This window comes from Aquila chrysaetos, chromosome 5 (genome assembly GCF_900496995.4).
Source record: "Aquila chrysaetos chrysaetos chromosome 5, bAquChr1.4, whole genome shotgun sequence".
Lineage (NCBI taxonomy): Eukaryota > Metazoa > Chordata > Aves > Accipitriformes > Accipitridae > Aquila > Aquila chrysaetos.
This window is the reverse complement of record NC_044008.1, coordinates 3916674-3931854: the sequence shown is the minus strand read 5'-3', so window position 1 is coordinate 3931854 and position 15181 is coordinate 3916674. Positions and strand designations below refer to the sequence as shown.

At 40.2% G+C, this 15181-nt stretch overlaps 1 protein-coding gene across 6 annotated transcripts in view; it reads left to right on the top strand.

Annotated features, from left to right (window-relative positions):
- MKLN1 (muskelin 1) overlaps positions 1–14963 on the top strand; it is a 97204-nt gene extending 82241 nt beyond the window's left edge. For all 6 annotated transcript variants that reach the window (XM_030015514.2, XM_041123759.1, XM_030015516.2 and 3 more), the window contains 4 exons: positions 1758–1897; positions 4580–4682; positions 12858–12912; positions 14649–14963. In XM_030015514.2, coding sequence (XP_029871374.1) covers positions 1758–1897; positions 4580–4682; positions 12858–12912; positions 14649–14770 — 420 coding nt within the window. In that variant the 3' untranslated portion in view covers positions 14771–14963. The remainder of the gene's footprint in view (positions 1–1757; positions 1898–4579; positions 4683–12857; positions 12913–14648) is intronic.
- Positions 14964–15181: the final 218 nt, after the last annotated feature.

Below are 15181 nucleotides of genomic sequence, written 5' to 3'. Positions count from 1 at the left end.
TATTTTTTGTCGTCTTCACCAACTTTAATGATAGACTGTGAATACTGTTCTGCCTTTAATGGTTTACTTCTGAGTGTAAGGTACCTTGAGATTGAGAGTAGCATTTTATAAGTTATTGTGAAGGCTGCTAAGTCATGGCAGTTGCCCAGCTTTATCTGAAGAGCTATTTCATGTGCTTGTTTTGAAGAGTCTTATTTTTAGAAACCTCTGTTCAAATGACCTTTCTAAACTCCTCTGATATAAATAAGGAGAGCCTACATCAGTGGGATGCAGAATACATTGTTTTAAGTGATTATTTTTAAAGCTGTAGAGAAAGGTAGCCTGTTGGACTTCTTGAACCTCAGTATTTAAAGACCCTTTGTGGCGTGTTTAATATCAACAGTCCAGAGTCTGAAATACCAAATGATGTGAAGAAATAAAAAAGTGAAGAAATAAACAGTCCTTTTTTAACACTTTCACTTTTCTTGAGATTTGCCTTTCTCCATAAATCTAGCCTTGCATTTCAAAGGTGTTGTATCCTGAAACTATTAGAATGGCTGTTAGACTACTTCATTTGAGCTACTGTGAGCAAAAATAGATTTTACGTACAGGTATATTTAGTATGTCCGTGATTGGCATCTCAGGATTGCCAGAATCTTTTCTGAAGACAATCGCAGTAGTGGTTGCGACTTCTGATTCTAGATAAGTTTGGTGTTTTCTTCCTCAGTTCTTCCTAACATTACAGTTTTGGCTTTTTGTTTTACTCTTTATTCAGTTAGCTTTTTCCTTTCTGCCCATGTAGTGTATTGAGTGTCTTGCAGCTAGACTGCTGTATTGAGGCAAGACAAATCTGCCCTTCTAGAGACCATGGAAATATTTTTCTCTGCAAGTCAGATGAAGGCTCTGTAGAGTTTATGGGACATGTGGGGACACAGGCCTGCTGGTCATCTCCCAATATTATGCTGGACTGGGCTTGTTGTCACTTTGAGCATCTTTAGGACTTCCCACTCACTCTGTCAGTGGCCCTTGTCTTTGGGGAAGATAATGGTCTTCGCTAACTCAAGGCAAAGGCTGCTCGTCTGAACTGTGGTGCTTTAGCAGTGCAGCTTCACCAACAGTGCTCTGATCAGAACCAGAGCATTAGTCTACAAAGTCCCTTTTTTTCTGAGTCTTCCTAACAAGCATAAATGTTTCTTCTTCAAAGAAAATGCATGATTGGTGGAGTCATCTCTCAATTATATGGGTATAATCTGCTCATCCCCAAATTAGAGAAAGCCTTAATACAAGTTCCTTAATTTAGCCTCTCATGACAACAAGAATTTGGAGTCTTTGAGGACAAGATTGGAGAAGAGGTTGGTAATCCATCAGTTTAAGTATTGTTTGCATCAAGTATTTTGAACTGGGCAAAAAGAGTTGGCTCAGATACTTTTTTTCTGCTCGTATCTTACATGCTTAAGGATTTATCACACTCATAGGTTTTTTCTAAAGAAAGAGATTGCATGGTTTGTGGATGTATGCTTATAAATGTCTCAGGAATCTGCTAGAGGGAGGTGCTAACAGTGCAGCTTTTTTTATTTTAAAATGTAAGCAGTTTAAGAGAACTTTCTTCATCTCCTAGGGGACAAAGTAAGGCTAATAATAAGATGGATCAGCTTGTCTAAAAGGCAGTTTTCTCCCTCCAGAATAAACCTCTACGAAGATGCTGACATAGTAAATAGTCTTTGTTTAATGGATGTACACAAACAATCAACTTTTTGATCTGCCTCTCATTTGCTTAGGTTCATTATTTATTTGGAGGGAATCCTGGTAAGTCCTGCTCTCCAAAGATGAGATTAGATGATTTCTGGTCTCTGAAGCTCTGTCGACCTTCAAAGGAATACCTGCTAAGACACTGCAAATACCTCATAAGAAAGCACAGGTATAGAAACAAAAGGTGTTTTGCAATTTTCTTTTCCAATGTGTTTGGTGGTTTGTTGTGGGGTTTTGGGGTTTTTTGGGGATTTTGGGTTTGTTTTTTTTTTTTTTTTTAAAGTTGCTAATACTTGAATATTTTATAAACTTTTGGGAGATGTCACTTCATTGATTATGTGATCATCTTCAGGTTTCTTGATTATTTTTAATTTTTAAAAAATTATGTTAATAATAAAAAGCAGCAGGGCAGGGCTAAACTACAAAATTAACTTCATTCTGCTTTTACCATGTTATTCTAAAACTAGAAAAATCTGGCTGTTGTGTGGGGAGTTGTGGGGAATTTTTAGATTCCCTTTTCACTCTGCTGTTCATCAACATGTGTTTTGGTACTGTCACCTCCCAAGGAAATGGAGAATGTTTGTGAAACACTGTGCTAGGAGATAGTAACAGCTCTCAAGGATGCTAATGAAGTCTGGGGGCTGGATGCCTTTGCACATCTGAGACTCAACCGTGGTGAGGTCATCAGAGTTTCTCATTCAGAATCACTTGAAAGATCTCACTTATGCAGAATTCAGCTACACTGTGATGCTTCTTGCACTCTGGATGCTTCAGAGCTGCTTTATATTTGCTATTTAGGGCAACAGCTTTTCAAAATCAAGCTTATGGTGTTGCCTTAGGCAAGAAATTGCAGCAGCGAGACAGCCTTTCAAGACCCAGCAAATTATTTGAAGCCAATAAATAGCTCTTTCTGCATTCTTGGTGAGAATACTTTGTTATCAGGTTCTGCCAAGAGTTGGAGGTCAGTTTTTACTGATGGTGTTTTACTTCTGAGGCAGCGAGCAAATTGCTATACTCAACTCATAATCACTGTGGCTGGATGAGGCCTTTTGCGGGTTAGCCACGCAATAGATGTGAATACCTACAAGAATGAATAAAGGTCTTGCCCAGTAATCTGGGAGGTTTATTAAACCCACATGTGGTTGTATGCAAATGCAGCTGTACAGCCTCCAGAGACAGCTCTGGATTACTTGTTTTTACTTGCTTAAACTGCACTCAAAGGAAATGTTGCTGCATCTTGTCTGGCAGAAGTTTGGGGTTTATGCACCATGCTCCCATTTATTGGGGTCCATATGAGGGAGCCCAACATGACCAGCCAGGGACTGGTATGATGGGTGCTTTGCCTCTCGAGTTCGTGTGCCTATCGGCGCTGGAGCTGAACTGCTGCAGAGTCACTTGGCTGCCTGTTACCTGCATTCCATCAAGCTCGAGGTACCAGAACAGGTACTTGGCTTTCATACACAGCAAATCCACTGCATCAGCTGGAGTCCTGTTTGGCCTATTAGCTTGTTTAGTACCAGTCAGCCATAGTGGAACTAAGCTGGCTAGGCGTAGAAGAGCAAGGTGTCAGTGGTTCCACTTATTTCAGGTCCTCCAGCTCTCCTGGACCATGGCAATATCATCTAAGAATATCTATGTGAATGTTTGGAAGAAATCATGCTTAAATACCCAAATGTCATGTTCATCAGGTAATAGACATAGTCTTAGTGCTCCGTACACTGGCTAAACGACCTGCATCTTTAGACAATTTCAAAATTTGGGCTACAGATGTCCACTACTGTATAAATAGCCAAGTTGATGACCCAAATAAAAAAAATAACAATATGATTAAATCTATTCAGTGTGACTTCTTTCAGTTTGACAAGCTATACTCTGTTAAAAGTAACTGAAATATATTATGAATAAAATATGATGTGTTCCTGTAAGGCAGTTGATACAAGGCAGTTAAGTAGGGTCCTCATCTCTGGAAGGATCCAGAATTGTCTGAGCTGTTTTCCTGGGAAGGCTTAATACTGTGTATTGGTGATGGAGAAGGCAACAAACAGAGTGCGATACTCCACTTGGCGGATAGGTGACAGGAGAAAAAGATAGGTAATTTAAACCTCATCTTTTCTACGCTTATGCATCTAACTCAGTGCTGCAGGAAGGTAGCTTTGCTCACTGATGGTGCTGAGCCTAGAGTCATTTTCTGAGAGCTATGTTAACTCCTTCAGGGAATTCACGGAAGTTACAGTTTCTGTTCATTAAAAGAAAATGAGAAAATAATGGTGGTAGTGCACAGGATTTTTATGTACATGTACTCTTTCCGAAGGTGGGATATTAAGGCGCAGTATTCATTGAATCTGGGGATTTTCACCCCTGTCGTCCCTTTTTCCGTTGTCTGGCAGAAGCGGGGAGCGTTCTCCATCCCTTTACTTTTAGTTGCACTTCTGCACAGTCAGGAATGTAAATATCCCTGGGACTGAAGTGCTGAAGGCTTGCCTGTGTCTGAACTGTGCTCCTCACATGAGGTGCTACTCATACCTTACTTTATTTGTGGAAAACAAACTGTCCTACATGCTTTATATTTATGTATTAAGAAGTTATTGTATGTATGCTTTTGAGTATTTTTAGTAAGAGTGTAATACTTTGCCCTTGTAACTCCCTTACACCCCCAAAAAATTCTCCTCTGTGTTTCAGTCTGGCTTGAAAGCGTGTACTGCTGCAAGTAGGAGGCTGAGCTGCCATTAACATTGTGTTGTTTGGAAATACTGGGCTGAAGGTTTCGTTAGATGGGTTTTGCTCTTTGTAGAAATAGTAGTACTTAGTCCTGAAGGAAATGGCTGTGCTCAAATTTTCTGTCTCTTTGCAGGTTTGAAGAAAAAGCTCAGACTGACCCTCTTAGTGCACTGAAGTACTTGCAGAATGATTTGTATGTAACTGTGGATCACTCGGACCCTGAGGAGACAAAAGAGGTAATGATGACCGATCCTTGTCTTAGTTATAAAAAAATGTAAACTGTTGTTCTCATGTGGAGTTTTGAGCCTCTTAAACCTTGTTTTTATTCAGTTTGAAAAAGCTCTACTGGTGCATGACACTTTGCTATATCATGTATTTCTCCGCTCTAAAGATCATACTGCTTTAGAAGCAGTCATTTTATCTGGAACTGCAGTTGTAAAATAGCTTTTGTACTCATAATAGTGAAGACTAGGCCTTTGTTTTAATTCCAACGTACTGGTGTGTATTTTGGGAGCTTTAATTGAAATGTAAACTCTCTGAAATGTCACGAGTCTGTAGTTGCTTGTGTGGTAGAAAGTGAATAGAAGCTCTTACTCACTCTGCCTTTTGACTTGTCAATATTAAGTAGCTCTGGGGGAAGGCAAGAGGTTTTTTTCTCTAGATAAGTATTTCTGCAAGTAGATTGTATATATACATTGCTTGCTAACCTTAAAATCTTATTTCCTTTGCCTTTTGAATATTATCCAGTAGGCATGTTCTTTTATTTGTTCCAGAAATTTGTTCCCATTTCCTGTTTTGATTCCATTACCGCAGTATGCGTCGCTTTACAAAAAGGCTTAAAGAAATAGTGAAAAGTGTCAGATAAGGTGGTTGATTTGACTCTGCCATTAATTTCCACGTGGAACTTGGAGCAGCCAGCTATGGAATGAGGAAGAGGAGACCATGGTTCTTACTCTCTTCTTCCATTAATGACTTTGGAGGTGATTTGACAGCTTCTTTTATAAAATTGCAATAGGAGAATGGGTGCTGTTACTCCAGGCTGAGTCTCTGGATTAAATCACTTGATCTGGTGGTTTTAACTTGTTACTGTACATAAATAAAAGATCATTATACAGGCACTAGAAGCTTTTGGGGGAGAACATGCTTCTTGCATATGTACAGTATAGAATTGTAGGGTTAGAAGAATCAAGGAAAAAAATATTTACTCATACTAGGATCTTGGAACTGATCACATTTGTCAAATTCTGGTTAGCATTTATAAACATCTGATCCAGTAAAACATTTAAGTGCTGTGCCTGTAACGTTTCTCTTAGATGGTTTCTCATTTAAGTTGTCCCATATCAAGTAATTTCACATCCTTTCTAGCCATTTTAGCGTAGGAAAGACAAATAACAGATAATGCTGATTTTCTTCAGCTAGAAAAGGAGATAATTTTTTTTTTTTTCCCCCCATGCAGCATGCATCAAGGGGGCTCAGCGCAATTATGCCCTGTCTTCCCAGTGTGGTAGCACTTTCCTCTTCCTATTTGAACCTGTAATAACCTATAACATACAACAACCCTTCTGATGCTCTCTTCTCCTGTTCTTCTCCCTCCCACCCGCTATAAGACCATGTCCTGTGTTCTCTGATCTCCCTTTTTCTCCATGTCGTACCTGTGTGCTGGTAGCCCCATCATGCCTGTGAAGGCCATGTCTCATTTTGGCCAGTTACTCCTAAAGAGATCTTGCATCTCATGACCGGCTGTGCCTTTTTATTGCCTGAACAGAAAACATTTGTAGTGTAATCAGCAAGCTCCTCTCCTTTTAGTTCATGCTGGCTACTGTCACCAGCAGACCAAAGTAACTGACATAAAAGCTTCTCATTGTCCACATCTGGCATAGGAAATCCTTTAATAGTCTACATTTGATTTTCCCAGTTCAGGGTGTAGTATTTAATTTGTCCACCTTGTAATAATGAAGAATTTACCTGACTGCATGGGCTCTTCTGAGATTTTTGGGGAAAAGTAGTAGCTTTATCATACAAGGTAGAAATAGAATAAAATGTTTAAAAAAAAAAATCATCCCTTTTCATAGAGCATACTAGTGTTCTGCACACTAATGATGTAGCATATGAGCTTAGGTAGCTCAGTCCAGCTGAGTGAATATGTTGTGAATCCTTTCTCTGCAGGCCTAATGCCTGATCTGAACAAAATTCAATAGCTTCTGTCCATCATGCTGGTCCATCTGATCAACGCATACCATTCAGCAGAATTCAAGCTTCTGTTCCAGTGGTCTCCTAAAATAATTTAACAATTTCTGGGAGGCTTTTTTGTTTGGGTTTTGGTGGTGGTTTTGGGGGTTTTATTTGTTTGGGTTTTTTTTTGTTGTTTTTTTTTTTGGACTTGTTTGTGGTTTGGTTTGGGTTTTTTTGTTTGTTTTGTTTTTGTTTAAATTGTGCTGGTCAAAAAGCTTTAACTTCCAAAGCTTTTTATGCTGCAACAGATCTGCCAGCTATATGGCATAGAGCCAGCTACTGCGCTGGTACTGTCCGGGTGTATTTCCAGTTGACGTCAGTTTACCTTCCGGTTATCACATTGAGTTGGCTTTTTGCTCTGGCATTGCATCTTCAGATTGCTCTTGTGCTTTCCAAAGGACTGATGCAGGCTTTTTGGATTTTGTATCAAATTTCAAGCACCAGTTTGTGTATCTCAGCCCAGACACCTATATATTCTATCTTTATTTGTAGCTGAGATCGTCTTAATTAATATCAAAGGCTATATATCTGATTGGCTTGCTCTGTGCTGGCTACAGTCATTGAATGTTGTACGGCTTCTTAGTGTGGCAAACGTTAAGGGAATTGGTTTCTGCCTGTTCATTTCTCTCTCTCTCTAGGGCAACTGTTAAATTTGAGAAGGACCAAGCTGAATAAGTTTATCCCCAACTTTGTGCTACAGTTCTCTTGGAGACTGGTCTATATGGTTTCATGTTTTATGGATTGAGATATGGGTAGTGTTATCTAATATTACAAGTAGAATTTCACTTTGAGGTAAGGCTTACTGGCTTTATAATAGAAGTAATTTCTTCTAACTTAGGCAAGTCTCTTCAGCTGTTTTGAGTTGGATGCCAAAGAAAATAAACAGACTGTTCTTGAAACTTTGGTGTTAGTAACCAATTTTGTTTAAAGTAGCATGAATGATTGATAGTAGAAACATAGCCCCAGACTTTTGTTCCTTTGTTGTGAATTTTAGGGATGTTAATAGGATTATAGTTTTATTTCCTTTTTTATTATTCTAAGTGAAGTAGATGCCTGCAAGTAACAGGTATTGCATGGGTGTGTGTTTTAGTAGCCACAGGCTATATGCCAGCTCTGTCTCCGCTGTTCCCCACAAATGCAGATCCAGTTCTCTTTAACTGTGATTCTGCTTGAAATAGCTTAAGACTCTTCAGGTAGTTCAGTGTTCTCTGGTCAGTGAATCTTTTTTTACTGGCTGTAGATTAATAGCTCTGACATTGTATGTAAAGGAGGATAGATCCCCAGAGCACGTGGAAGTTTGTGTGTTCTAGTTCATGCAGAGGTTGAGGTCGTATGAAAGACTGGCATTTGTTGGTGTAAAAATTTCTCGTGGCATGGGTGTTCTTCTATTTCATATACACACAGAAGTGCATCTGGTGGTAGGTTACAGCTAGAGGCTTTTAAAGATAAAAGGATGGTCAAAATAGAAGATCAAAATGAATTCCAAGTTTTGTATTTGTGTCAAGGAAAAAAAACAGGTGCTATTAGAGCACAGAAACATTGGTAGATCACATACAAGGCTAAAGGTGGTGTTCCTTGAATGCTGGAGTAACATGCCCAGAACTTGGCTGCTGCTTAGTGGGCTATAGAAGAAATAAAGATGATATAAAAAGTGCCCAGTGCTGTCCAAGTAAAGGCGGGTAAGATGACTTTGTATGTTGAGATTGAGATGCAGCTCCTGGTGAAGCTCAATCCCATGATCTCTGTATAAAACAGATACAAAGTGCAAGTAAAACTTGAAGTATGTTTTTCTTGGAGCATGGTAGAAGAAAGAGCAAGAACCTGGAGGCCAGTTTGAGGCCTGACTAGCTTGTAGACTGAGGCCGGAGGCCCCTGTTCAAGGCTGCTTCATACTTTCCATTCCTAAGACCTTGTCTTTAATAAATTTGCCAGATGAAGCCAGCGGGGCCCAGAAGTATTGTTTGAGTCTGCATTAGACTGATATTTCTGGGAAAGTTGAAGCCCAAATGGGAAAAATAGTTCTAGGAAGGAGCTAAGAAAAGCATGCTTCTCTTCTTCATGTCCTGCTGTGATTTTTTTTTTTTCTTTGTAAAGCTTCAGAGTCTGAGTGCTGCGGGATCAGAGGCTTTGGAGCCGAGGAGCCTTTACAAAAACAGCTTTCAGCCTTCCCAACTTCAGCTAGTGATGGCTCCGTCCTCAAAGAATTTGAGCCTCTCTTTGCTTCTTTGAGCCTACACTACGAGGCACCATCCCAACAGAACTGGTCAAAGCTGAGAAACTGTTTTACACTGTGATCCGAGCACTCACCATACAGACATTACAGAGGAGGAATTATGTCTGATTCATGCAACCTGCCGGGTATCCCAAAAAGGAGTTACTTTTTCCCCCTTAGTGTTAACCATTTCATTTGCGCAAAAGGCAGAAGCGTGCAGTAAATATACTAAAACTTGCATTGGCTGCCACGGAGCAGAATTGCTTTTTTGCTGTAGGTAGAAACGTAGATAAATTACACATAAGTGATAAAAACACAGTAACATTGGAAACATGAAGGTCATAAGATGGAAAATGCCAGTATTAATATTACCTATGTAGTCTTAATTTGGCCTCTCTCTGAATGAGGTTGATTATATTAGTTAGATTATATAACTAATGCACCAGATATGTAACTAATACAGCCTCATATTGGTTAAACCATATATATTTATCTCTGAGGAACCCCTGCCTCAGTTCAGAAAGTGGGTTGGGTCTCCGAGAGAAAAGTTAATTGTGTAATGAAGAGAACTGTTGTCTTTTGAATGGACGCTTAATTTGGAATGGATGAAGCCAGTGAGCCAGAGGGATTGTCAGAAGAAAGTGGGTGGTGGTGTGATTAAAGCATTGGACGCTTCTGCTGGATAATTGAATTCTGGTCCTGCCTTTGTAACACAGTTGCTATGTGACATTAAGCAAATCTTTTTTCAAATCTTTTTTCGTAGGTGGTCATTAATTGGGTCTTTCATTCTGGTGCCTGTTGGGAGAGAGCTGAGGTGTGATTTCCTTGAGGGCTTTGCTCTTCTGGCTGCAAGTGAATTCAGAAGCTGCTGCATAACACTATGTATTTTGAAAAAATCAGATTCTGGTAGTTTCAAATAGGGGACCCAAAATTAATCAGTTTGAAGTGCTGTCTGTTATGGTAACAATTAATATGATAGAAAAAACTGAAGAAGTTAATTCCTCCTTTAGAGAAGAGTTTAAACTTCATGAAGAAAACACTGTATTGGATATACGCTGTGAATGGTATGTAGGAAACCTGGTCTTGAGTAAGCAGTAACCTTCCTATGGATTGGAAAAGAAGTAGGGGTACTTTGGGAGAACATTATACTGTTAGCTGGCATTGTAATGCAAATGCAGAGTGAACCAGGTTAGGCTCAGTGCTGTCCAAAACTGATGTTCTTAACTTACGTGCTTTACTTTTCTATCAGAAAGTGCTTTTTAAGTGTGAGATGATACGTAAATTTTCAGAACAAACAACAAACCTCAAGGTTAACTGAAGTGCAGTGTCATCAGTGAAGAAGGAGACAAGATGCTCCTTCCCCACAAAGCTGGAAAGAAACTCCTAGCTGAAAATCCATCGTGCCTAGTGCAGATGAGGCTGGAATACTTGGCAGAGTCTTTTAAACGAATTTTTGGTCTCAGTTCAGCAAGATTCTAGCTGGATCCTGCTTATATGGTCTCTTAGTTGGGCATCCTGAGACCCAACCTCAAGCACGGCTTGCTTTCTGTTTGCAGCAGGATGGCTGCTGGCGTTGCTGGGGGAGGCAAGGGAACCCCTCGAAGCATGTGGCATCCGCTTTGTCCCGGCATAGCCAGCTTCACGTGCTACCAGGCAGTTGGCAGCAGGCCCGTAAGGCAATTGTGTAGGAGGGAAAGATGGCCAGGACATGGCATTTGCTATCAGAAGCAGCACAGATTTAGCCACTGGTTTTATTGGAACTTTTGGAGCTATTTATGCTGGGCATCTGTTGAAGTACGTTGCTGATTCGGAGCCAAGCAACTCTTACAAGTTACACTAGCAGTGAAATACACGTGTAGCATTGCAATCCCTTTTGATTTCATGTAACCAGACCTTGCACTCAAGAGGGTACTTAAATCAACAACTTCCCTCTGTTCTGCAGTTTGTCAATCCTGTACCTTTCTAACCTGTTCTTAAATACCTGCCAGTTCACATGTTAGCATCCCCAAAAGATGCAAACTTAATCTGGCGCGCTACTGTCCCTATTTTAGACTGTTTTTTTCCTGATGAAATGTTGAAACTGATCTTGCTGAAGTGTTTCTGTGGCTTCTTGCACTTAGTTGTAGATTTACGTTTTTGTAGCGGCCTTTTACATTTGTGACTTTTTGCAGTTTTTGTCCTTGGGACTTTCTTCTGTGGAAGCTCTGCAACCCTGACTCCTTTGAACTTTTATAAAGCTTGGTTTTTCAGACCACTTGATTTTTTTTCTAGTGCTTTTCTCATATGTTGCTAATTGATATAGGGCATCCAGAAGTGGTTGCCTTACTGTGGATGAGACCTACGAGCCTTGATAACAGGAGTACTTGATTTATTTGAAGATCCTACTCCTTTGCATGCATTTTCTATGCATTTGTCATTCTTGCAATAGGGTGATACTGATCTATTACAAATCCTAAAAGCATTTTCACAGAGCCTGTGTACCCCAACCTGTTTTGTATAGCTGATTTCTCCTGTTTATGTTGATTTGCACTTGGCCCTAGTGAATTGCACCTTGATCCCTCATTATAAGCTGGATGAAATGGATAAACAGTCTGAAGCCTGTCTGCTACCATGCTGGCAGTCTGAGTGTGGTGTAAGGTCTGTGGACTCAGTGAACACTTCTTGTTCTGTCAAGCAGGTTATCACTGTAAAACCCAGAATGATGCTGACCCTGGGGCACAGATGAATCACTTCTGATTCATGGCTCCCTTTTGATGTCAAACCATTGACGGTTACCCACAGTAAAGTTATTTGACCTATTTGCCATTCCCTGTTAGCTTAATCTAGGTGATGCCTCAATAATTTGCCTTAAATATCAAATAAAAGTATCAGAAGTCCTATGAAAGTCAAAATGGACAATGTCTATTGCCAAGTCTGATCCATAGGGCCTGCTGCCTTGTTGTAGAAGAAATCAGATTGATGTGATACAACTTGTTGCCAAATCCACATTGGCTGCTACTCTTCGCCTTCTCTGCTCCTAGATGCCTGCAAATTGTCTGTGTTCCCATTTTTTTCTTGAAATTGAAATTAAACTGATGGATATGTAATTCCTGGCTGTTCTTCCCACTCCTTCCCTGAACATATTAGCTTCTCTTCTGGTTCCCCCCCCCCCCACCTTCTTTCCTTCGGGCTGTGTGCTGTAAAGACACAGACAGGAGACAAAAGATTACAAGCCTTTAAGGAATCGTCTAATTCTTTAAGGAAACATGACAAAAGCACTAAGCTTTGCTACAAGTGGATAACTGAAAACAGCAGCCGGAGGCAGAAGAAGATACTCTGTTCACTGTCTCAGTAAGACATTAAGGGAGAATAAAACCATGAACGTGTTACTTAAAACGTTTTTACTCATGATTCTGATGTTTCCCAAGCAAAGAACTTTGTTTTGTTTTGTTAAAAAGATGTTCCCTTAAACTTGTGATACAAGCTTCTCTGGTACTTCAGAAAGGTTGTTGCCATTTAAAGCTTTCTCTGTGTTCAAGAAGTTCATGCTGCACTGTAGCAGCTACCCTGTTTTCATGCCACCTAATCCTTGCTCGCTGAGACTGTACCACGTTCTTCCTTGGGAATGTTGTGTGGAAGAGGCTCTACCTTACTTCTGCACTGTGATATCTGCCAGAGAGGCAAAAGAGTATATATTAAAAAATCGGGATTAGGGCTCCCAGTCAAGTACCTTTAATTGCATCAATGCTCCTCTAATTCTAGGAAAAACCATCCAACTTGCTCTGCCAAGGTGACAAATTGTATTTTTCATATGAAAGTGTCTACTGCTGTTATTCGTGTGTATGGCACAGTACTTCTAAGGATTGTTCAAAGAAAACCCAGCAACTCTAAAGCCACTTGGACTTCTGTGAATCTTTTGGGTTTTTTTCCTGTGCAATTAATAATACTTTTTTCTTCTTTCTTTGTCCCTCTACCTCCTCTTCTGCAGTTTCAGCTTCTTGCCTCAGCATTATTTAAGTCTGGCTCGGATTTCACCACTCTTGGTGAGTATTGTGTATCAGAAGAATTACACTGAGTATGTTCCCTCTGATAATGACTGTTAGTTTCTGCTGGTTTTTATATCAAATGCTATAGTTCATGTGAATGTTGTAGGCCTTTTTCAGTTTGAATATGCAAAGTGCCACGACATAGACATTTGAGAGATTATTTATAATGACCAGTGTCCAGTGCCTTGAGCCCATATTTAAAACATCTGTCACCAGTGGTTTTAAACCCATGCCTCCCGGGATCATTTTGTGTCTCTTATTACATCTGATGCTTCGCTGTTACCCAAATAAACAGAAGCTTTGGTCAGAATAAAGCACCTCCTGTCATGTCACTTTGGAATCTCACAGCATGGCTACGGCTCTGTTTGCTGTGATAACTGCAATTCCTGGAGTAGTTTGGTTCGCTCTGTTCTTTGCAAAACTAGTTCTTTGGGCAGAATGTCAAGAGCGAAGAAAACAGTGGCGTGTAGGGCTGGAAACGGGAGGTCTGAGCCAAAGCCATAATTTGTTTCACTATTCTGCCCAGTTAACTCTTTTAAACAGTTAAGAGATTAATCCTGGGCAAGGTATAGGAAGGCTATAGGCATAACTTACATTCTTGTAATGATGTGTTGTCCTCAAGTTACCGACTCTCTCTAGGAGCATGGATGACTTCAGTTTTTGATGAATGCCTAATTCCCAATCTAAGGAATTCAAGGAAGGAAAAAGCCCACTGCACTATCCGCCCTGCTGGTTGAGGAAGCTCTGCTGAGCTTGTGTGGTTTGGAAGACATTGTCTAGTGGATGCTATAAGATGAATTTTTTAAAGGAAGAAACCCCAAGTTTCAGAAAGTTGTTTTCTCCCTAGTTTTAAGTGTTCTAAAAGATGAATTAGTTCTTGACACAGCACAATACTTTATTTACAGGTAGGAGGATACATACATGAAGTGGTACTTCTAAAATAAAACAAAAAAACTAAGCCCTCCTTGATTTGATTAACTTGGTTGACTTTGATTAACTGAAGGGCAAGTTCACTGAATTAAAAAGCATTCCTTTGAGATACCAGTGATTGAAGTAATACAAAGCAGAGGAAATTGTTGTGTGCCTGCTCTATTGTTCCTGCTGTTGATGGTTTAAGTATGGGGATTTGGATAAACAATGCTTCTGCTGCAGACTAAACCCTCCCCTGTTGGGAGGCAGCACTTCACAAAACTATTTTGCAAAGCACCCTTGTGCCCAGATGCAGCCTGGGTCCGCGGTGCAAGTCCAGTGATTAAATAGCAACTCTGACTTGGGACTCCTACCATCAGCAGAGCTTGTCTCAGGAAAAACTGCAAGCAATACAAGTACCAGTTCTGGTTAAGACAGTACTGAAGATAATGAGGAAAGCCTGAGGACAGAAGAAATGAGGCACCAAATAAAAATAGCTACACAGATTTTGTTTTCTGGGACATCAGAGCAGTCCCCTGAGGACTCTTGCTTCCCCCATTTCTTCAGGACTGTCAATGAGCTTGACAGCCGTTTGCTTACTACTTTTTATGGCATTTTGATTGCAGTGTTGGCTTGGGGTGACGTGATCTCTGTGTTTATATGCACATAGTACTGGGACGGAGAGCTGGCAGCCTTGTTAGTTGAGGCAGAAGTAGCAAACAGTTAACATCTGTCCAAAATGGACAACTGGCATATCCCACAGCTAAACTGAGTGTTTAAAGTAGTGAGCACTGACTTGCTTTCCCTTTTTCTTCCTCCCCCAGGATTTTCAGATGTTGACCACACGTATGCGCAGAGAACTCAGCTGTTTGATACGCTAGTCAACTTCTTTCCAGACAACATGACCCCTCCTAAAGGCAACCTGGTGGACCTCATCACGCTGTAATGGAGCAATCACTGGACATGTGGAAGAGGGGAAAAGCATCCATTTTCAGTATTTTAATTTTTTTACTGCATTGATTGACTGCTGGGATGAAGTAATATAGTAACCCCTAGGTGTTTGAAAGGGGTTTTATACTTGTATGGTGAATCCCTGAAGCTTTTCCCTTGGAGTAGGTTAATAAAATGTAACTGACGTACTTCCGACTAAATATATATATTTTTTCTGACTTTGGATTTTGAGTTAGCAAATGTAAGATGAAAAGGTGGGGGGAAAGATAAAAAAAAATAAAACCCAATCATGAAGTGATCGTTTTTGCCTGTAGGGGAAAATGGAGATTTGTGGGTTGTCTGGAATTAAAGATGATGGGTTTTATTTTGGGTTTTGTGAGAAAGGGGGAGGAGGTTGTTCTTTGCT